Source organism: Peromyscus eremicus, chromosome 1 (genome assembly GCF_949786415.1).
Source record: "Peromyscus eremicus chromosome 1, PerEre_H2_v1, whole genome shotgun sequence".
NCBI lineage: Eukaryota > Metazoa > Chordata > Mammalia > Rodentia > Cricetidae > Peromyscus > Peromyscus eremicus.
In genome coordinates, this window is record NC_081416.1 from 2,323,166 (window position 1) to 2,347,322 (window position 24,157).

The 24,157-nt window shown below is 43.6% G+C and overlaps 1 protein-coding gene across 1 annotated transcript in view; it reads left to right on the forward strand.

Moving 5' to 3' along the window:
* Positions 1–24,157, forward strand: part of Shtn1 (shootin 1) — a 104,312-nt gene that overhangs the window by 60,323 nt on the left and 19,832 nt on the right. Inside the window, 4 exon segments of the mRNA XM_059255852.1 lie at positions 4,669–4,751; positions 12,414–12,523; positions 16,300–16,353; positions 21,123–21,243. Coding sequence (XP_059111835.1) covers positions 4,669–4,751; positions 12,414–12,523; positions 16,300–16,353; positions 21,123–21,243 — 368 coding nt within the window.

Here is a 24,157-nt window from a genome sequence, read left to right on the forward strand (position 1 = left end):
CTGAGAAATGAATATAAGAATCAAGACTATATATGCCTCAACCACTGATTCTTTTATAAAACTCTTAAAAGAAAATTCTCATTGAATAATATGAATAACTTTTAAGATAGATTTAAATAGTATGGGATATAACTTTTCAGATAAAAAATTTGGTGAAAAATACTTTCTTGTCAAAGATATATTTGTATATGTGTTGAGCTTTTGTGGGTGCTAAACCCACCAGTGGTTTCCAACTTTGTTCTTGAGCCATTATTTTTATACTAATATAGATCATGAATAGAAATAAACATGGTAGGGATGGGGAAGGACTTGGACTCATGGCCTCCTCAGTGGCTTAATGGCTTCTCTTCGTCTTCTCCCATTCCTTTAACCTAGAGGACATATATCCAATAGAGGAGGAGGTGTGACTGGGTCATGTAATGAAGGGAGAAAATAGGGTAGATCTTGGACAAGTATGTCTCATGGGGAGAGGGGTAGAGGAAAGCAATGGGTCCTCCAACATGACAGAGCCCACAGGATGTGTACGTAGATAAAGCTGCATATAAACACTGTCATGCGTTGCTTAACCATGGGGCTACTTCTAATGAATGGGTTATTTGACTATTTTGTTACGTGAACACCATTTTGAGTACTTATACCAATAAAGATGGCTGTCAACTTAATAGGCAGCATACTCTTCTGAGACCATTGTCATAGATGTGGCCTGTCATTGACCGAGCGGTGACACATGACTCTATAGATTCATTCTAGGGAACTGACTTGTGTGATTATAGAGGGCTAATAGTCCCAAGATCTGTAGGACACGTAGGCAAGCTGAGTAACCAGGACACCTGCTGAGTCCAAGACCTGAGAACCTGTGGTGGAGTGCTATTCTGAAGGCTGGCAACCTTGAGACCCAGGCAGCCATAGTGTAGTGATTCAAGTTCAAAAGCAGTAAAAACCAATGTTCAAATTAGAAGACAGAGGTTCTTTCTTATTGGTGACAGGAACTGCCAATCTTTGTTCAAGTCAGGCTTTCAGTGATTGGATGAGGCCAACATCTGGGAGAGCAACAGGCCTCTCTCAACCTACTAAGTTAATTAGTGGTAGGGTAGGGCTGTAGAAGTTTGGACTGTTGATCCCAGATGTCATGGTTGAGTCATCTCACCTGTTGAGTGACTCCCATTCTATATATTTTCTCTGTAGTATAGGTGGTCAGCCTTTTTCATCAGGACTGTTGGCTCCACATTAAAGACACTGAGACTTACTATTAATTATGAAAGCTCAGCCGATAGCTTAGGCTTGTTCCTAACTAGTTCTTATAACTTAAATGAGCACATTTCTATTACCCTGTGTACTGCCACGTGGCTCATGGCTGTTACCTCCCCTCCTACATATCTTGCTTGTTTCTGTCTCTTCTTCCCCGTGTCCTCTCTGCCCTGAAAATCCTGCCTAGCTATTGGCCATTCAGCTTTTAATTAAACCAATCCAAGTGACACATCTTCACAGTGTACAAAAAGATTTTTCTACAGCATTTAAGTTCCACCTTGGTAGTTTGTCCTTTTTCGATGTAATGGATACTCATTGAGTACCACGTCTCCAGCTCAGGCTTCAACTTTAAGCTAACATGTTTCTCATTCACGTAGGTGATGAACAATAAAGAATGTGTATTCTTATTTCATACATGCAAATATACATAAACAACCTGAGCAATATAAATCTCTGTTTTGTCACCCCTGCGTACAATAACGTTCAGTGTACCCAGATACGAAGTTGATAAAGAGTGTGGTATCGAGTGAGGAGAGGCCTCTGACTGCCGCCCTGGCATCACTGGCAAGTAGACATTGAATCCTCTTGGAGTCCAGTTTGTGGCATGGAAAAATAAAAACCAAATTTACAGCATTTTATTCCTTTCACATCAGAGATAAAAATGTGATTTTTTTTAAATCGAAAGTCTATACAAATTAGAAAGTCTAACTTAAATAATTTAATTCTATTTGGGAACTTTATAAGACAAGAGAAAATAAAATAGGTGGACTCTGATGTTCAGTGTCAAGACTGTCACAGAGGGAGGGAGCTGTGACACTTTTGACCTCTGCTCTGTGGGGAGATTGCCCAGTGTACCTGGTAATCTTAAGGACAGGCAATTCAAAAGAGAATTAATTAATATAGCCAAATACAGAAGTAAAAAGTTAAAAAAAATCTAAAAATGTAATAACTAAGAAACACTCACTGAGGCTCAGTGGCAGATGACCCGAGCATGTGTGAGGTCGCAGGTTACATTCCCAGCGCTGTAAGCAAACAGTAGGTAGGGTTAACCGTCCTCTGAGTGGCCATCCACTCCTATTTCTACAACTTTCTCTGGGGTGTCTGCTGCTCAGTTCAACTTAGGGCTGCTGTATTTGTCGGCATCTGCCACACGGGGCATTAATAATGAAGTTGAAAAATTAAAACATTCTTTATTTGGGGGGGTTAAACTTTTATTTTTTTAATTGTGTGTGTGTGTGTGTGTGGACGTGCATGCTATGGTGTACATGTGGAGGCCAGAGGAAAACTATCTGGAGTTGGTTCTTCCCCCCTGCCTTGGGCTCTGGTGTCAAACTTGTTTATAAAACAAGTACTTCCATCCACTCAGCCCTCTCACTGGCCCTTTGTAAACTTTTTATGAGGAAATGCTACCATATATACAGAAATGTATAGACTTACATTCAGTTTTTAAGTGCTATGGAATGGGAATCCATATCATAGTTATTCTACAAACCAATAAGGCCCATTTTTTAAAACTTTTTTCTCTGTCCACATTATTCTGGAAGGTTCTCTGTGTTGTGCTGTGTGGGCAAAACGCATGTCTCAAGGTGTGCTTATCCAGTGTGGTGCTGGCAGAGACTTGTGGTAGCTGCAGGCTAGGGAAACGGTAGAGAGTCTGTGTGAAATTCCTTGTACTCATATCTGGTACACACACGCTTGCATTTCTATAAGATAGCTAGTAGAGAAGTCATTGGATCATGGCATGGGCTCCATGAGATAATGCCAGACAGTTTCCCACAGTAGTACTGTTGATTTACATGCCAGCTTCAGCTGGAGATTCTCAGACCCAATATTCAATATTTTCAGACTTGAAAATTTTTTTGTGAATGTGGTAAGCAACCAATACGTGTCTTTAAAACAAAACCATCTTCCCCTAATAATTAAGAAAATCAAGCACTTTTTGTTTGTGTGTTGGAAACTTGGGACATCATCTTTCATGGTTTTTCAAGGTTTTTTTTTTCATTTTTAATTAGGCTGTATTCTGTGTTTGATTTCATTCATAGAATTCATTTATCTATTTGCTAATTTATTTTTTTACTCTTCATAATGCATTTTAATGGCACATAGGTTTGTTAAATTTTAACGTGGTCCAGTTGGTCATAATTTAGATTTTATGTGTACTTTTAAAAACCTAGGCTTGAGAGACAGTAGTGCAGATATGCTCTGTCCCCAGCTACCTGGCTCACACTGTGCACAGTTGGATATTCTATACTCCTGTTTAGATGTTTACTGATGGCATCTATCCTGCTCTGCTGGGATCAAATGTAGGGGCCCACACTTAATAAGTGAGAATACCACCACTGGACCACAGTCCCTGTCTGTACTGCTCTTTTATGTCAGACACACTCCTGATTCTTTCATCCTTCCTGTGTCTGGAATGTCCTTCATAGGTAACCAGTACTTCTTGGATAACTAGTTCTGTATTTTTTATACATCTATTTCCTTTTATAAAGCTGTGTGCATCGATGGTGACCATCAGTCCCACCTTCCAGTGATCAGATAGTTTTGTACAGGAAACTGTAGCATGAATCTTAAAAAGTCTTATTAATAAAAACAAACCCAAGGCTGGTTATTGGGGTAAATGCTGGAAGATCAGAGAAGCAGAATAAGCCACAGCTACCTCGCCTTGCTAATTCCTCAGCTGATCCTGTTTCCTCAGATTGGAAGCCTCTGAGTCCTTATCCAGAATGAATCTCAGCTGAACTGTGCTGCTCAAAAGCCTAAAAGCTTAACCAGGCCAAAAGTTTAACCAGACTAGTTCCTGGTATTCACGCCTTATATACTTTTCTGCTTTCTGCCATCACTTCGTGGGATTAAAGGCGTGAGTCACCATGCCTGGCTGTTTCCAGTGTGACTTTAAACTCACAGAGATCTGGATGGATCTCTGCCTCCCAAGTGATAGGATTAAAGGTGTGAGTGCCACCATTTTCTGGCCTCTGTATCTCGTGGCTGTTCTGTTCTCTGACCCCAGATAAGTTTATTAGGGTGCCCAGTATTTTGGGGAATACAATATCACCACAGGAAACTACGGCATTTTCCTTTTCTGTAAGCTGGTGAAAATGGTAATATCGACAAAAGCAGAAAGCAGGCTGCTCAATTCTAATCGTGCAAGTATAGGAGAGTTGGGTTATCATTGACCATTTAGAACTATCCATTGTAGCCTGGCAGTGGTGGCGCACACCTTTAATCCCAGCACTCAGGAGACAGAGGCAGGTGGAGTGACTTTGAGGCTACCCTGGTTCCAGGACAGCCAGGTCTATACAGAGAAACCCTGTCTCAGAACAAACAAACAAGCAAACACCAACAAACAACTATTCATTTTATCAGTTGAACAATAAGGCAGCCACTCATTTCTTTGGAATCTTTTTCTTCTTCCCAAAGATCCCTCATGTCTATGATCCGGAAACGATCCCACCCCAGCGGCAGCAGTGCTAAGAAGGAGAAGGTTACTCAGCCGGAAACAGGTAAGCCTGGTGTCGGTTCGGTTTCCTCTAAGTGGGTGATGGCGGACAGCTCATCAGTAACTGGTGTTTGCTGAGCTCTTTGACCCTGAACAGACTGTTTGAAGAGAAGTGTAAAGAACAGCCACAAGAAGGGACTCAATAATGGGCATTGCCTTCCTATAGCTTACTGTCTAGAGAAGATCATGTGTGCACACGCCACTGTCAATACAAGAGAGCATTTTAAGAAATGTGCTTTTGTTTGGGAACAGGTCATTTGGGGCATGATGGAGGAGTAATTCCAAAGGAAATTTGGAGAAAGACTTTTTTTTATTCAAAAAAATTTTTTTCTGTTCATTTTACATACCAGCCACAGATCCCCCTCTCATCCCTTTTCCCCAACCCCTGCTTAATCTCATCCCCTCCTCCAAAAGGATAAGTTCTCCCATGGGGGGACAACTAAGCCTAGTACATTCAGTTGAGGCAGGACCCAGCCCCTCCCCTCTGCCTCAAGTGTGAGCAAAGTGTCCAATCATAGGTAATGGGATCTAGAAAGCCAGCTCATGCACCAGGGATAGATCCTGATCATACTGCCAGGGGCCCTTCAAACAGTCCCAGCTACACAACTGTCTCCCTATGCAGAGGGTCTAGTCCAGTCCCATGCAGGTTCCATAGCTGTCGATCTAAAGTTCATGAGTTCCTATGAGCGTGGTTCATTTGTCTCTGTAGATTTTCCCATCGTGATCTTGACCCCCCCCCCCCCTTGATCATATAATCCCTCTTCCCTCTCTTCAACTGGACTCCCGATGCTTGGCCTGGTGCTTAGTTGTGGAATTCTGCATCTGCTTCCATCAGTTATTGGGTGAAGGCTCTGTGATAACAGGGTATTCACCAATCTGATTACCAGGGTAGGCTGGGTCAGGCACCTCACCATTATTGCTAGTAGTCTAATCTGGGGACATCCTTGTGGATTCCTGGGAATTTCCCTAGCACCAGTTTTCTCCCTTATCCCATAATGTCTTCCTCTATCAAGATATCTCTTTCATTGCTCTCCCACTCGGTCCCTCCCCCAGCTCGACCATCCCGTTCCCTCATGTTTTCATCCCTCATCCCCTCCCCTCTATTGCCCCTCCTCATTCCCAGTTTACTCATTGAAAAGAGAAAGACTTCTTATCTTCAGTGACAAGGGAGTTGAGATCTTATCAAGTATCTTATCAGCTATATACTACTACAGTGTCACATGCCAAACATACAAGACCCTGAAGTCATCTTCTGGTATAATCATACATGATATAAACAAGGGACTGTCCATGTAAATGTGATATTCTTTAATACTATTTTTGGGAAACACTGTGGGAAGAAGCATGTGTTTCTGAAAAACTATGATGGTGGACTGCTGGTGTCAGAAGGCAACATTCAAGTTGATTTGAAACATTGGTGAGATGGTGTTTAGGATTATAGTTGCCCAGACAGCATAGTGGTAGGTTCAAAGGTCTGAAGCAGGGAAGGAGCTTCATGCACCATAAAACCGAACATTCTACACCTTTGACTTGGGAGCCAGGGAAGAGGTTCCCAAAGCAGTGGGATTTATCTTTGCTAAGTCACTTCGGCTGAAGTTTGGGAAGAGTAAAAACAAGAATGGAGAAGGGTGGGCATGGCAGGTGGGCAGAGGAATGTTGATGCTTCAGACTAGGAAGCTCAGACAGGGTGACAGCTGTCTAGATAGAAAGACAGATGGATTCAGGAAGTAGCTACCTAGTCGTCTAGCTAGGAAGGTGGAATTTTGAGAGTTGCTGGAAAATGGAGGTCTATAGGACCATGTGTGATGGGCTGGAAGGAGAAGGACTGAGCAGAAGCATTGAGCAGAGATACCGGTGGCTGATTCAGAGTCCATATACAGAGGTCAGAGGGTAGCAGCCATGAGAGAAGAGCTTTGAAACTGGGCTAGATACTGGCCCATTGTGCCTCACAGTGTTGAGCCCAAATTAGAACCAAGAAGGTTTGCTCAGCACGTGTTCCCAAGCTCTCCTGAACTTGCCAACTGCAAATCCAGATCTATATAAGGTTCTTTCTGACCCCCTTTGCCTTCTCCAGTCTATGCACTAGCAGTGTGACTTTTTTAAGTCACAAGTCTAATTGTGTCATCCTAGGTCTTAGGGCATGTCTGTTTCTCACAGTGTCAGTCTAGAACCGGAAGTCTGTATTGTGCTTTCCAACAACCCTCTACCTTTACTTCCTCCTTGTTTTTCATGTCTGCCCCACTCTGGCTGGAGCATTACCTCTTTCCTGGTAGACACTGGCTCCTGTGTGGCCTTACTCTACTGCTCCTGTAGCCAGAGCTTCAGTAAGATACTGTTGGAATTCCACATTCTTCTGTGTGCCCCAGGCTCCTCCTCTACCTCCACCTGCTTGTTAATATTCATAACCCACACAAGTGGTTCATTAGCCTGTTCTAGTTTGATTTCTGTTGGTGTGATAAAAAACACTGGCCAAACGAAATATGGGGGGAGGAACAGGTTTATTTCCGCTTACAGGACATGGTCTGTCAGTGCGGGGAGTCAGGGCAGGAACTCAAGCAGGAGCTTTCCATAGAGGAAAGCTGCTTGCTGGCTCAAAGGCTTATACATAAGTACCACCCCCACCCTCACCCTCCCTACCGCATCCCTGCAGCTCTGGCTAGTCTGGAACTCACAGAGATCCAACTGCCTGTGCCTCCCTAGTGTTGGGATTAAAGGTATATGCCAACACTCTGGCTTAAGTAGCTTTCTTAGACAACCCAGGATCGCTTGCCCAGGGAATGGTGCCACCCACAGTGGACTGGGCCCTCCTACATCAATTAATAATCAAGACAATCCACCATAGGCCAATCTGATCTGGGTAATCAGTTGAGACTCCCTTCTTGGGCAGCTCTAGGTTGTGCCGGCTTGACAGTTAAAGCTAACTAGGATATCTGTGTTGCTGTAGCATTTTGCTTAAAATTCCATTGCTTTAAGGATGTAATGGCCCATCCTCAGCTTCTGCTGGACTCTGGTGTATGAGTAACTTCCACATATTTCAGCCTGCTCTCTGAGCAAGGGGTGTGTGTGTGTGTGTGTGTGTGTGTGTGTGTGTGTGTGTGTGTGGTCATGGTAGTGTCTGCACATACATGGGTGCAGATGTACAAATTTGTGTGTGTGCAGAGGCTAGAGGAGACCATCAGATACCCTGCTCCATCACCCTCCTCCTTATTCTGCAGAGAATTCTCCTATTGAACCTGGAGCCAGATGGGCATTCAGCAAGGCCCTCCAAACCTCCTTTGTCTGTCCACCACAGTGCGGTGTCACAGCCATACTCAATTTTTTACATGGGTTCTGAGGCTTTGAACTCAGCTCCTCATGCTTCTATAGTGAGTGTTCCTACCTACTCAGCCATCTCCACAACCCCATAATCCCTTTTGGGAGGAGGCAATACTGTAGTCAAGAAATTTCCTTAATTTTATAACCTGTAGGTCAGTTTTAAACTTATTCAAACATAATGTGCCCTTTTGGTAGTTTTTAGCATCACGATGGTATATGGTGGATTAGTTTTCAATGCCTTCTTTAAAAATACGGCAAAACAAGGATGTAAAAAGAAATTTCATTTCTTCTTGGTAATAACTGGAGATTTGATTGAGTGACAAGGTGATGATTTCGTCTGTGGGTCTCTCTTTCTCTTTCTTTCTCTTCTTTTAAGATCTAACTTATTTTCCAAGTGGGTCTTAAAATTTAAGCCCCAATTAATTACATGTAGCTTTCTGATCCAAGACTGACCTTGAAGCACTAACTCAAAGAACCTTTGATTTTTTTTCAATAACATTAGACCTGTTGTCTTCATTAGCCCCCTTTCTCTAATCTCCAGCATCCTGCATATTTCCATTGTCCCCCTGATTACATGCTTTTGTGAGACAATTACCAACTGTGTGATTGCAGAAAGAATTACAAAACATACCATGAGCGCTCCGTAGGTGATTCGTGCCAGTTTATTAGAACTGCTTAATAGTTCAGAAGTTCATATAGATTGCTTTTTGCTATTTCAAAAACAGGTTGGTGAGATGAAGAAAGCTTGTGCAGCTAGCTTCGTGCTGCCCTTGTGTTGCGCCTGAGTAGGGAAGCTGATAAGAGTGATTTCTTTCCCTTAAGACCAATTAAGCCTTTATATTTGGGGGAAAAAAGGCTGAGAAATTAAAGCCTGGTTTATAATCTCTGCACAATACAGATAGTGGCACTTCTCTGAATTATCACTATGATTCTGGCAAGCAGATATAAGGAACTACTTTAAATTCCTGCTGGTAGATGCTGTAGCAGATTTGAATGGTGTGGCCCGTAATTCTCCATCTGTCTGCCTTAATTAGTTTTTGTGTGGTGCGTTTAATTGGGCTGCAGTCATTCCTTGCAGAGTGCTAATCTGTTGGTAGGCGGTATTCCTTTTGCCATGCAGCTCTTCCTAGTCTCACTCAAAATGGCAGCCTTTCTGAAAAACAACACAAAACAAAAACCAAAAAATAAAAATAAAAAAGGGGTGTTTTGAAGCTGGTTTCTGAGTTTCTAGGACTAAGTCACATCTTGTGCCAGGTGCTAATGTATGAGACCTGCGTTTTGTCTCCTTTTGAACAGGATCAGAAGAGCACTATGTATGCACAGTAGATGTTTGGACATCAAGGGAATGAATGAGGGTAAATTTCTTGCCTGCCCCCTTGTAGATATTTGTGAGTCATCAGAATAAGGTCTCCACCCCCAAAATGCTGTTTAAGGGCATACAGTTGATCACCCCAAAGTATCCACCAGTTTTCATTTGTTGGTGAGTTGTAACTTTGGTGATGTGTTTCCCATATTGCCTTGTATGGTGGTTGCTACTGATTGTCAACTCAACAAGATCTAGACTCTCTCAGGAGACAAATCTGTGGGCATTCCCTCAAAGAAGTAGGTTAGTGGAGGTGAAAGGACCTATCCTAAGTGTGGGTAGGACTGTGGGGGTTCCAGACTGAATAAAAGGGAGAAAGCTATCCTCTGCTCCCTGACTGCAGTGTGACCACTGGGCTCACACCCCTGAAGCCTGAACTCCCCACAGTAACGGACTTTACTCAGGTACTGAGCTGAAATAAACCCTTCCTTCCTTAGGTGGCTTTTTCAGATACTTTGTTGCAGCAATGAGAAAAGTAACTAAGACATCTGTCAAAAGATAAGATGCTTGGATCTGAAACATGCTCCACAATGAAACACAACACACGCGCACGCGCACACACACACACACACACACACACACACACACACACACACACACACACACGGTTTCTCTCTGTAGCTTTGGAGCCTGTCCTGGAACTTACTCTGTAGACCAATCTGGCCTCCAACTCATAAGAGATACACCTGCCTCTACCTCCTGAGTGCTCCACCACTGCCTGGCTAGACATTGTAATTCTTAGCATTTCAATAGCTTCTGAGGACAGACTTTTCTTTGAAGTCAGATTATACTGTGAATGTAGCAGTAATGCAGGCATTGGTGCTACAGAGTTGAGGATAATGGAAACTTCTAAATTCTGGTTTCCCATAGATGAGGAATGGTTCCACCGGGGCCACATGGAGTCTTCTCAGGAAGGAAGCCACGAGTTAGGCCTGAAACTAGCACTAATTAGTTTAGGGATATCTATGGTCTCCTTCATCTAGAAGGCAGCCTTTGTGGGGCTTAGGCATCCCTGCTCAAAAGTACAGCTACAACATCTGTCTAAAGCCCAGACTTCAGAAGTCAATCAGAAGAGACTTGAGTAATGGCCATGCAGATTAGGTCTCTGTGGAACCTAGCCTTGCCAAATCAGTGGAAGCAAGTTTACCAGGAATAATATAGGTGTAGAAGCATGTTAATGGTGACAGATATTCCAAAATGATTCCATATCTTCAGTCAAGCAATTCTATGAGGAAAGCAGTCAGCAGGTTTCAGTTTAACTCATTTATATCCCTCTGATTGCTGTACATGCAACAAAGCAAGGCAAAAATTAGACAATTGGGGCTAAGGAGGTAGCTCAATTAAGAATGCTCACTCCGTACGCTTGAGGAACTGAGTTCAAATCCATATAAAACAAAGACTTTGGCATGCCTATAGCCCTAGCATTTTGGAGACAGAGATAGGCAGATTCTAAGAGCCTCCTGGCTGGCTGGCCTAACCAAATGACAAGCTTAAAGTTCAATGAGAGACCCTGTCTCAAGTCAGTAAGGCAGAGAACAATAGGAGAAGACACATGGCTCCTATTCTGGCCTCCACATGTGTGCAGCACGCACACACACAGTTGGACAACAAGTGGTTTGAATTTGTCATACATAGTAAGTAAGTACTTTGTTCCTCAGCCATACCCCAACTCTGAAAGCTAAAATTTGTAATCACATTTAGTTGCTTCTTTTCAGCTATTGCTGGATGCATGTTTGTTATTTTTAAAACACGAGCAGTTTTAAAAGACTTGAAATAAGGTTTGCTTAAATGTTTCCTTTCTGCATGATTCCCACACAAAAGATGGGGTTGAAAATAGGTTTGCCTGCTTGCTGTTTGTCTCTTGACTCTCTCCCCCATAAAGGGGACAACTCTTGGCCAGGCAATAGTGGCACACGCCTTTAATCCCAGCACTCAGGAGGCAGAGGCAGTGGATTTCTGAATTCTAGACCAGCCTGGTCTACAGAGTGAGTTCCAGGACAGCCAGGGCTACACAGAGAAGCCCTGTCTCAAAAAAAAAAAAAAAAAAAAAAAAGAAAGAGGACATCTCTTTGATCTCTTCTTTTGGACAGACTTTTGTTTATTTTGACGTACAGAATGTTATAACTTATAAAAACATCTTTGTGGCAAAAATGATTGATTTGAGAAAGGTACAGAGTTACATTTCTGAAAAACCTGGAGGAGGCTGAAAAGATGGCTCGGTGGGTAAGAGCACTTGGCATGAAGACCTGAGTTCAGATCCCTAGCACCCACTTAAAAAGCAGGGCTTGGCTACACAAGTGCCTGTAACACCAGCACCAGGAAGTAGAGACAGGAACATTTCTGGGGCTCGCTGGCCACCAGGCAACCTAGCCCCAAGGTTAGTGCAAGGAGTAACATGGATAGTGATAGAGCATGACATTCAATGTGCTCCTGTGGTCTTTGTATGTATGCGCAGAGACACTGAAACATGTGCATATACCCCAGACAGACAGGCAGACAGAGAGATACTCGGTGTGTTCCTACGGCCTTTGTATATGTGCACAGAGGCACTCAAGCATGTGCATATACCCCAGACAGACAGACAGACAGACACGCACGCATGCATGCATGCATTCACGCACACGCACACATGGGGGTGAGAAGGAGACCTGGAGATATCCATGTCTCCAAGTTTTATTCTTGTGTTAATGAATGAACCAAATCTGTTTTGTTTCTCATAGGTGAGAAGATATTGATTTCCATGCTACAAACTTGACTTTGATTGTTATAATTCTAAGTGCTCTGATAAGAAATTTTTCTTACTTAAAAAATATATTATTTAAAGAGTTTCCAACCGGGTAGCCGTTACCCTTGGTGAGTTATTGGTGTTCTGCCACTGTCTGAAAAATGATTTGTTAGTTACACAGCATAATGTCTCCAAGTTACCAGAAAGAGGACTTAGCTGTTTCTTATATCCTAGGATGATTTCTGTCTGTGTTCTTCACACAGCTGAGGAAGTCACAGACCTGAAGAGGCAAGCAGTGGAAGAGATGATGGACAGAATTAAAAAGGGAGTTCATCTCAGACCAGTTAACCAGACCGCCAGGCCCAAGACAAAGGTGTGTGCAACTGTGCACTCCACTCTGTTGTATGGCGTGTGTGTGTGTGTGTGTGTGTGTGTGTGTGTGTGTGTGTGGTGATGGGGGTTATAGGTGGGTGGGTATTTTGCCTGCATGTGTGCCTGTGCACTGTGTTCATGTCTGGTATTCAAGGAGGCCAGAAGAGGGCGTCAGAGCCCCTGGAGTTGGAGTTACAGGTGGTTGTGAGCTACCACGTGGGTGCTGGAAGTCAAACCCTGGTCCTCCCTCTGAAACAACATCCAGTACTCTTAACTGCTGAGCCATCTCTCCGGTCCCTTGCCTTTTTTTTTTTTTTTTAATGTAAAAGTTAGGAATTTGATGAAAGCTATATCAAGACTGACTGCCAAGGCTTGGAAGACTAATATGTCCAAAAAGCTTTCTCTTCCCTATGAGCCTGTTTTGAGAGGGTTCTGTGACCGCAGGTGAGCCTAAACTGGTTTGGAAGGTGTACCATGTTATTGTCCAGTGTCGTTATCTCTTCCAGAGGGGTGCTGATGAAAGTCATCATATCAGACAAGTAAGAGTTGCTGTCTCCCCTCCTTTTTTTTAATTCCATGTTCTCTTCTGAGTTTCTGAGTATCTGCTTCATGTCAAATACTGTTGTGGGCACTGGGGATAAGGCAGACAGCACTCTTGCCTCCCTGAGGCTTCTGTGTGTGTGTGTATGTTGGACTGGCGTAGGGGAACCACACAGTAATAGTGGAAGAGAACGAAGACCAAATAGAACAGGTAGGCTAAGCTGGTTTGCCTGCGTGCCCGCAGCTGCCTCCTAAGTAGCACAGGGAGGGATCCGTGCTGAGAGCCCACTGCAGACCTCCCTCCCTCCTTGGGGCTGTCTATCACGTTCAAATAGGCCCAGTAATAGTTTTTGAGATTTCTCTTGAAAAAAATATCCTTTCTTTCCTCACTCTAATGAGATGTGGACAGACTTCTATTCCTTCTTTGTTCATCATACTCTGTGGCTTGCTTCTGTTTCCTTCCAAGATTGCTCCTCTTTTGTGAGTGTGTGTGTATGTGTGTGTGTGTGTGTGTGTGTGTGTGTGTGAATGCACATCTGTACCTTTGTATCCGTGTATGTTTGTGCAGATGCACACATCTGTGGGTGTGCATGTTCATGCATGTGGGGAGAGGCAAGGGAAAACTGAGGAGTCTCTCCTCAGGATGCCACCTGCCTTATTTTTCTGAGACAGGGTCTCTCACTGATCTGGAGTCTGCTGATTAGGTCAGGCTGGCTGGCTGGTGAGCCCTGGGAATTTTCCTATTTCCACTTCCCCAGGACTGGGATTATAAACACACACCACTGCACCAAGCTCTTTTCAAATGACAAGCAGTTTACCTGAAGCCTTCTCCTCAGCCCCAAGGCCACGCCCCTTTAACTTCTTGAACTCCCAGTGTGATGACTGAGTTCTAAGGTGCCTCTATAGTTGTCACTTGGTCACCAGCAGGCAAGACAGCCAGGCAAGGTAGGCCATGGTCTTACCCACCTCACAGAGCAGATTCACAGCTAAGTAGCCAGGAGTTTCAGCCAACCGTGCCATGGAGATGTGAACCAGTGATCTGGAAGCAGAGTGCCAAGTAAAGGAAGATGAAGACAGACGGAAGCTGGGTAGAATGATCCTGCAGCTGCAGCCAGGCCCTTCTGTGTGCGACTCAAGGGGACTATTGTAAGGATCAATCGACATGAAATACGAAAACATTTTAAAATGAAGGGTCTGGGTGCCACCTTGCAAAGACAATATTTTTTTGACTTTTATGTCACAACTATTATGGGAAAAAAAATAAACGAGAGCAAACTATTTCTAGAGGAAAATATAGCATCATAATAAAACCACATTAATTTAAAGTGAAAATGTTGAGCTTGGTGTGAAGGTTCATGCCTGCAATCCTAGCACTTGGGGGCCATGGTAGGAGGAGTGCCGTGGGTTGGAGGCCAGTCTGGGTAAGATCCTGTCTCAAACAAAACAAAACAAAAACCAAACACAGCACTGTTCCGTGTCTACTCTCAGCCTCAGGACGCCCTTCTCCTGCTTTCTTCTCTTGCAACAATTGAACCTTATTTCATGTGAGCTCAAAATCTGAAAAACAGTGGAGAGGATCAGTGGGCAGCTGGCTTTTCACTGGCTGCCAGCTCACTGTGTAGGAGTAGCACTGAGTGACCTCTGCTGACATGGTCAGGGTGCACTGGAGTCCAAAGTTCTTCCCTAGGACCACAGTTCCCAGAATGTCACAATCTGATCGTATGTGGTCCAGACCTCAGAAGACCCCAGCAGCCAGGGCCATGCAGGGCCATGGCAGCACTTTTGAGCAGGCTTTTAGGCAGGACATTCGTTCAGAAGACACAGTTGTCAGCTTTCCTGAAAGAGGAAGCTGTCTTGAGGATAATTGTTTGCTGGCCTATTTTTCAAATCTCTTGGTACTGCAGGTAGGTAGAACTGGCCTGGATGAAATTAGTGTCAGAGAGCTGATGTCTGATACTGAGGGAAAGCTCATTTCTCAGAAAACCTGGGCTGGGAAAGTTTAATGTCTCAGCCTGATTTTGTCCTCATTTTGAAAAATGTAAATGGGATCATTTTTAAAAAACAAATTTTATTATTACATTTGTGTGTGTGTGTGTGTGTGTGTGTGTGTGTGTGTGTGTGTGTAGGGGGAGTCAGAGAACAACTTGGGGGAGTCAGTTCTTTCCTTTCACCACAAGGCCCAGAATTGAGCTCAGGTTGTCAGGCTTTTGGCTCCAGCACCAGGGGTGTTAACATTCCTCCTAGGTGGTGTCCTTCTGAGGTGTCTGTCCCCCTGATGTAGTCTCACTGCAAAAGGCCCATCTGTCAGCTGACAGTTCTGGAACTGAGAGAGCTGTGGGTGTTCTCTGCCCAGCACTTGTTCTCTGCTGACACAGTCTTCTCACTCACTCCTTGCCGGCAGAAATTTATGCTCTAAGAATCAAATCTTTAAAATCTAGTATTTATAAGTTCTTTTGTAGATAGGATGATACCCACAAGGCACCTTAATATTTAGAAGGAGGTAGCCTGAATCTTTTTGCTTTAAATAAACCTTGTAAGTTTTTACTCAGTGGCTACTGGAAGCATTGAAATGGCTAATCCCCGCTCCCTAAATCTTAAGGGGGGAAATAGGAGTCAGGAAGGTGGCTCCGTAAGAGTAGTTGCCATACAAGCATGAGGACCTGAGTTCAGGTCCCCAGCACCCAACTGAGCATGGCTGTGAATGCCTGTCACCCAAGCACCTTCACAGGGTGGGGGTGGGCATTGGAGACCTTGGGGGTGGAACAGAGGGCAGAGAAGGGAGGCCCAAGGAGGCTTGCTGACTGTCAGCATCGCCAAAAGTCAGGCTGCATGTTTGATGGGAGACTTGTCTCAAGGGAGCAAGATGCAGAGCAGTAAAGAGGACACTGTGTCCATGCCCGTGGGTGCGTGTTCTCGTGCACAAAACACGAATGAACACACATACACCCTCCTACCCCCACAAAGTTCACCAACAACTTATCACATAAAAATCTTGATTTGGGACCAGCAAGATGGCTCAGTGAGTTCAAGCACTTGCCCCCAAAGTGCGTTAAAGCCTGATGACCCATATTCAATTCCTGGGACCCACAGGGTAGAAGAAAAATCTCCTGCAGGTTGTTCTCTCCCTCCCCCTTCTTTCCCTCTCCACCCCCCCCACACTTAATAAACAGTTTTAAAATCGTTCATATTTTAAAACCAAATCATTCAGTAATTTCTTTTCCCGCTTTTGGATTGCAGCCAGACTCCTTAAAGGGCTCAGAAAGCGCAGTGGATGAGCTGAAGGGAATACTGGTAAGAATCAGTTTTGTGTTTCGGGGTAGCAGTCTGACTTTTCATGGATAGTTGTTTTTGATGTGTTTTATGCCCATTGATTATTAGGGTCATTTCTTTGGGCTGTTTACTGGATTGTGCCTATGGCTACCTCTAGCGCATGTGTCAAATGCCTCGTTTGCTGTTCTTGCACTCCAGTCCTGATAGTGCAGCAGGAGGGGCCAGTCTCTGGCCGCAGTGAGGACCAGCTCCTGTTTCTGATAACAGAATTGTAATAGATAGGAGTGTTGGCATTGAGGGAGGAGAGTGGAATTCCTGGAGCCTACATGTAAATCCAAGCTTCCAGCCTATGATGGCCTCATGTGGAGGGGGCCAGTTCCTATCTGCTTTTCCTCATATGCACCCCTGGCTGGCTTGGAACTTGAAATGATCTTGCCTTTGCCTACCAAATATTGGGATTACAGGCATGCACTACACACCCATTTTATAGGGTGCTGGTGATCCATCCAAAGGCTTCAAGCCCACTAGGCAAGCACTGTATCAGCTGATCTAGATTTCCAGTTCCACAAAAGTCTTTATGTCACCAATTTCATTCTCTAAAAGTAATTGCTGCCTACTGGAGAACATGTGCCTGCCCATCTCTAGCCCTGTAACTGTTTTCCAAGTGGGAGCTGTGGCTGGTGGAATCACTATTGGCTCCCGTCTCCAGCAGTCAGGAAGTGCTTCAGTCTGATATCTATTTCAGACCCCATTCTATCCCACCCTAGTTATTATGCATAGTAAGTCAACAAACGTGAGGAGGAGGTGCAGGAATAATCCCCCGTTGCTTGTTACTGTGCTAATTAAGCATCACGTGTAGACATCCACATAATGATGGTAAACAACATTATTTTCATCAAGAATGACTTTAAACAGTAGACTTCACACAGAATGGTTTAATTAGTTTGCTTTAGTTTTAAGTGAGTAGGATTAGCCCTGAAGAGCAGTGTATCACTGGCTAACAGTGGTGGCCTACCTACAGAATCAAGGATTAGAACACCCCCGACAAAGGACGCAGCTATTACCCGATGGATCCTATGATGGGAAGATTTTGTTGCACAGGGTTCTGCCCCCTGTGACAGCCCCTTTTGTTGCCTCTTATTCGAATGCTAATTCCTGTAGTTGAAGAAGTTCCTGGGGCCTCATGAGTGGGAGAAGAGCAGTTCTGATGTCTAAGAGTCAACCATTGCTTGACTTATTAAAATTTTGGTTTATTAAGAAAATCAAACATCTATGTGAGATAATTTATTAAAAAAAATATGCCAATGGCAGATAGTGGTGGATGGCAGCAAGTTTAATAAATTTAGCATCATCGTGTGTGTGTGTGTGTGTGTGTGTGTGTGTGTGTGTGTGCGTGTGTGTGTGCGCCTGCGTCACTGATTTACATCCACAGCTTAAATGTTACTTTTCAATATAATATTCACTATAATTTTATATTACTTCATGTAGATAGATTTGTGGAATTATTTATTATTTGTGAAAAATATTTTTAAAAGTTGTTTTATCCTTGCCCTGGGTTTGTTTTTAGATCTCTGCCTCTTCTGATATTCATGTATCACTAGTAATAATGATTCTGGAAATAATATTTCTTTGTATTAAGGTTTTTGTTGTTGTTTTTTGTTTTTTAAGAGTGGACTTTGGTCCCGGTCCTCTCCTTCTTCTTTGCCAAATGGTAACTCTCTTCTACCCCAGCAGAATTTTGTTTGAGGGATGGCCCCAGTGTCTGGGGCCAAGAAACCACATCCATTCTTGTGTGGGAGAAAGTGGGGCTCCAGTACAGTGTACTTCTGGGTGCTTCTGGCTGGAGTCCACACTATAAGGATCATCACAGTTCTGAAGAACGCAGATACCAGCCCGATGATCATGACACCTAAGAAGCAAGTGTTAAGAACTACAGTGACCTTCAAGTCGGGAACTGAGCACCTGTACCAGGAGACACAATAGATAGGTGTTCGGCTCTCCTAGAGTACAGAGAACTGAATGGCTTCATGGGGGACATTTCTGCTAAAAATGACTGTAACCCACAGTGTATGACTTAGAGCTTTGGACTACAGAGGGAAATTAGATATATAAGTCTGTAACAAGGGAGAGCTGGAAAACTTACTCTTTTTTTTTTTTAATGCATACAATTTTCAAGCCAATTTTTAAAGCATCAGGATTGATTAAACTCATTTTTCCAAACTCACAACATCACTTAATTTTCCAAGCTGGACATTTTATACTAGTTATTTGTTGTGTTCACATAGAAGGCCTAAGGTTTAGGAAGTGGAGGCTTTGGAGGCACACTATCATTTAAATCCACTGAGGTCTGAGGGAGGCACTGGCTATTTCCAAAGAACGAACAGATACAAATCAGTCTGCAAATTCCTTCTGTAGATCAGAGGGACAGAGGCAGTGTCACACCACTTCAGACAGGGGCAACAATTGTTGACCAATATGTATTGTCACCTGGCAGTTGTTAGTATGGTGACATTTTTAACATTCCAGGTGCTTGGGGACCAAGACTTCTGAGTGACAATGGAGATTTGAAGTAGATTAGTATTTGGGATTTCAATCTACATCTAAAACTCAGACCTGTCTCTGGCTCACTGTGGGGCCTGACCATGGCCCTGAGCCTCACTGGGTTCCGTTGCTTGTAAAGTGAGGTAACTGTGTGTACCACATGGCTTCTGAGCCTACTTCCGGCTGGTGTGCTTTATGAGTCCAGTAGAGAAGTAAAGTGATCTCAGGAGCTTTATTTCACTTGAGAGTCACACAGAAATGTCCTGTCCTCCAGGAACCAGTGCCTCCAAACCTTACTCACACCTCAGCTGCATCACCCCTATCAGTCAGTAGCTGAACAAAGAATCGAGGGTTCACAGGTAGAACTTGGAAAATAGACTCTTTTGGCACCTGGTTCATCACAGCCTGGATTTGGGGGAAAATAATACTGGTATCCAAATGGAAAGCTGAAGGATCATGCAAGTGGTAAATTTAACAACAGCAGATAGCATGTAGTTTCCTTTTCAACAGCCATTTCCGTTGGGGAAAATCATGCAGTGGCCTTGACAGTCAATGTGACTGCTCTATAAGTTATTTTCATAGTGAGAACTGTAGTTTTAAATAGCTACTCGCAAGTGTTTCAAATGGTAAGTTTCCCAGAAGCTTAAATAGAAATAACGTGGGGATACTTGTTCTTTGCGTTCTTTTCAAGTGTGTGGAAAGTGGCCATTCATTTTCTTTAATTTCCAGGAACAATCATACCTCACTGTGTTTCTCTAGCAACAAGTAGATAGAGACCTACAACCCAGTGAACCAAATCATCTCACTCCTAAACTTAAATAAGCTGTTGTAAAATTACACGTCATGTTCCTTCTGGATAGTTTATAATCTTGAAAAGCAAAACGTTGCATTTCCAGGGGGAAACATGTCACATGCCTGAATAAAGTAAGAGTCTTCTTCAAGCATGTCAGGCATCAATTGATTAGGCAGCTAACAGCAACCACAGTCTCCGGACCTTTTGGCCACCCCACTCCTCTTCCATATCTGTAAACAGGTGTGGTCCCTACTAAGAGATAATGAAAACATTATGGTAACTTTTCCTATGTGAGATTTGTAACTATCTGATTTTCACAAGGAACTTTTGTTGTTGTTCAATGATCTAGAGAATTACCATTTCTAAACAATAGGATTCTCAGAATCCTTCCAGGAGCTGGAAGCTAGGAAGGATTAGGAATAAAAGCCCTTAGCAAGGTCACAGCCGATACAGAGGCTGGGCTGGCTACAAGCCTTGCTGGACAAAAGCCACGTCTCGCTCAGATGTTATATCTGGTAGGTTGTTTCTCGTTTCCTCTGATTAGATCTTAGGTCTTTTGATCTCCCCAACCTTCACTTATGGTACAGCTGAGGAGGAGCACTTCATGAAAGTCTTGTTGCTGATGAGCTACATGCTCACCTCTAAGTGAGGAATATGCCCCTGTGCTCTGTTCAGACACTCCCGTGGAAAAGGAAGTGGGAAGCTACTCGGTCATGTACTTCAAGAAGGGCCTGGATGGGGAGTCATTGCTGTGGTCTTTGTCTTCTTAGAAAGCCAAGGCCGGTTTCAGGAGGAACCTAGCTTGATGGCCTCTTGTTGTCTGTAGTATGTTCTGGGCACTGGAAAAAAATGCATCTGTGTTCTGTCTGTCAGGCTGATGGAAGTCCGTCCATCCCTATAGGACCACAGCATTCCTCTCCCACACTAATGTCAAGGGAGCTCAACCTGCTCCTTCAGGTAGACCATTGGGGGCCCTGAAGTGCTGCTTCTCAGCCATGCCACCTCCACCTGGTGTACAGCCAGGATCACTCACTCAGTCATAGGCCACACAGTTCTCTAGCTCGGAGAGGATTTGTGCTTAGTAGTTCATGGCTGCTCTCTGAAGATGCCCTTCCAAGGTGAGTGGAATGCACCCATTCTCTCCTTCGTGGATACATACCAGCATCTTCATCACCAGTGGGCAAGTATCTCCCTCCAGTTGATCTTTGCAGTCAGCTCCCTAAGAGTTGTTCTTGTGTTGCCTTCTCTTCTGAGATGAAGCTACTGTCTCCACCATCAGCAGTGTCTTTTCGAATACTTGGTGTTATTGAGATGTATGTGCACATTTGAGAAACCCATATACATTTGTGTGTAATTTGTTTTGTTTCCTAATTCTGTTCAGACTTTGATGATGTTTTATTGTTTTGCATTTTATATTCTTTTGCATATTATATTAACCTTTTTGTTTTTGTTTTAGGGGACACTTAACAAATCCACTAGTTCGAGAAGCTTAAAATCCCTTGGCCCTGAGAACAGTGAAACTGAGTTAGAGAGGATTTTACGTCGCAGAAAGGTGACAGCAGAAGCAGATAGCAGTAGTAAGCGACTTCGAATTCTCCACGGTCCTTCTCTCCTTCCTTAAACCTTTAACATGAATCATCTTCCAAAAATTAGTATTAAATGTTTAGGTTTTTTTTTAATGTGAGTGAGAAGTACTGGCTGGGCAAAGAGTGTCTGTGGCACCTCATGGGATGCTTACATAGTCATCAGCAACTTTATTTGCAGGTAATCAAGCATTTGTAGATCCGATCTGGTTAGTGTGAGACACACAGGACAAAGCCCCATATAAAGACATTCAGGGTGGTTTTTTTTCATGCGTGTCTACGAGGTTTTTTGACCACCTTCACCCCAGTTTCTTGTCCCCTCCCCTGCACCGATTTTCCAGCTTGTCACTCTTCTGTTTTCATGGAGTTTTGTTTTTGTACTTTGGTTGTTTATATGTTTCATTGCTGTTGTCTACAGGGGCATCAGAGAGGGGGGTTATTTACAGGAACATGGGCAGCTGACCAGTGGCTGTATTGCCCAAGGAAATGTCTCCTTCTTCCCTGGGAGCCTCTAACTGCCAATAGTTCCTTAGGGAGTGATGGACCTCAAGTCCTCCCCCCATCAGGATGGATTTTGTCAACGATACAGCATTAGGTGGAGGTCTGTAAGCAGGCATCCTGAATTTCAGTCCCATCCCATCATTTGTCCATTGCTTGTCCTTAGGCTAGTTATTCAACCTTTCTGTGCCTCAGTTTCTTCGTGTGTCTCTAATGGCTTTGTGACATTATTCTGGAGATGAAGTAAGCTGGTACATGAAAAGTGCCCTGCCCCCAACTCTGCCTGGCACAATCTGCAGTTTCAGTGAGAATTACACCTCATTTACAACAAATACAGAGAAATCATCTTCATTCTTCATACCCATTTCATTCATGGGACTGTGAACCACATGAGGGAAGGACTCCAGCTCTGCCACCAGCTGTGAGCTCCCCATAGTCATTGGGTGTTTGAGCCACATCATTATCCATGCATTGCATCACAGGATCTGTTTCTGACTTTGTCTGAATGACTTCAATGATGGCAATAAGCCAAAACCTTTATCAAGATTCCCCATTGGAGCTAGCCAGGAAGCCGGCTCTGAAAAACCACAGCAAAGGAAGACTAATAATCAATCAGCAATGAGAGGTACTGGGCTGAGCTTTTGTAAGACTCAACTTGGTCAAAAACAATCCATTGGGAAGTTTTAAATCTATAAAATGTTGACTCATGTTGACCAACTTGAAGTTGCAAGGATTTTGTTTGTTTCAAAGACAAGGTTTTTGCCATGTAGCCCAGGCTGGCTTTGAACTTGTGCAGCCCTCCTACTTCAGCCTCCCTAGGGCTGGCACTATAGGCATGACCCACCCTGCCTGGCTGGACTTGTTAGAATATTCACAGTGGAATTGTGATGGTCAAGCTCTGCTTTACATGAGGATTTACTCAACTGAGTGATCCCTCAAATCAAAATTGGCCAGATAAACAGCTAAAGTTTTATTATAAACATATGAGTGATCTAAACAGATGGTTAATTACTCCCTGAGTTCAATCCCCACACTTTTAAATAAACCATTGATGGGAAGGTGGAGACAAGTGGACCCCCACACTAGAGAGCCAGTTGAGCTTCCAGAGTGAGCTCTGGGACAGTAAGAGACCCTACTCCAAAAAGGAGGAAGGGCATCGACATAAAAATATTAAGTGTTTAGTTTGGTCTGGAAATTGTTCTGACAAATAGCACACAAGGACTTCTCACATAGCAAACAACCTGGAAGGGAAGTTAAGGGGGTGTCCTGAGACACTTTTGTTGTTTTGCCTCCACTCAGCCACCTCATCTCATCCATTTGGTAACTTGATACCTCTGACAGCCATCCCAAAATCTAACTGAGGGTTCTTCTGCAGGTCTCTCTGCTTTAGGCTTCACTCTGTGGCATTTTTACTGCCATAATTTATATTGTGTGTTTTGCTCTACACCTTCTCTTTTTTCCAAAAACATTTTCCACTCGTGGACTAAGTCAAACACATGCATCAATCACTGCTTCTGAGTTCATTTCCAGCACATTGGTTTCAGTCAATATGGGAATGGGAATACTTCCACAAGTGGAGGAGGGAACACATTTTAGAGACCCAATAAGAATCTCTCATTTTATTTGTTTGTTTGTTTGATTGATTGACTTTTTTTTTTAACCAGTGTAGAAATATTCAGTGTCCCATTCCAGGGAAATTAGAATAAAAGATAAAAATTAAATCAAGCTGGGGACTAGGGATGTAGCTCAGTTAGTAGAGTATTTGCCTAGAGTATGTAAAGCCCTGGGTTCCATCCCGGGAAGCATATAAACAGCATGGTGTCACAGGTCTGCAATCCCAGTTCTTGGGAGGTAGAAGCAGGAGGATCAGGAGATCAAGGTCATCCTCAGCTACATAGTGACTTGGAGGCCAGCCTGGGCTACATATAAGCCTGTCTCAAAATTTTTTTCAATATATGAACAAAAAATACAATCTGTCATTGGTGAAGTAGACAGTCAGTATACACTGAGGGGTAAGTTGTAATTAAGCAGAATTTTCTCTGAGTTTCCTAATAGCCAAGGGGAAAAAAGAAAACATGAATGCTGACAAGCTTTTTCTCACTATCTTTAACAAAGCCCCTGTTTTCCAAGCACCAAACAGACAGAGTTGGTCAGGTGAAAATTTCTCTAAAGCTCATGAAATGACAAGGTGAAAATTTCATGGGGAGATGGCAGGAAGTGAAGCACAGGCTTGAGCCTCTCGCACATGGGCCTGTGACACTGCCCTTGCACACTAAGACTTACAGGAAATGGGGAGTGAACAAGTGAAGGATACTTCAGGAAGTAGCTGGGCTTTGTAGACCCAACCCCAGGCTTCTGGGCATCTGCCCTTTGGATCCACTGTTTTGCTTTGTTTTCCTGGGTCTAGCTG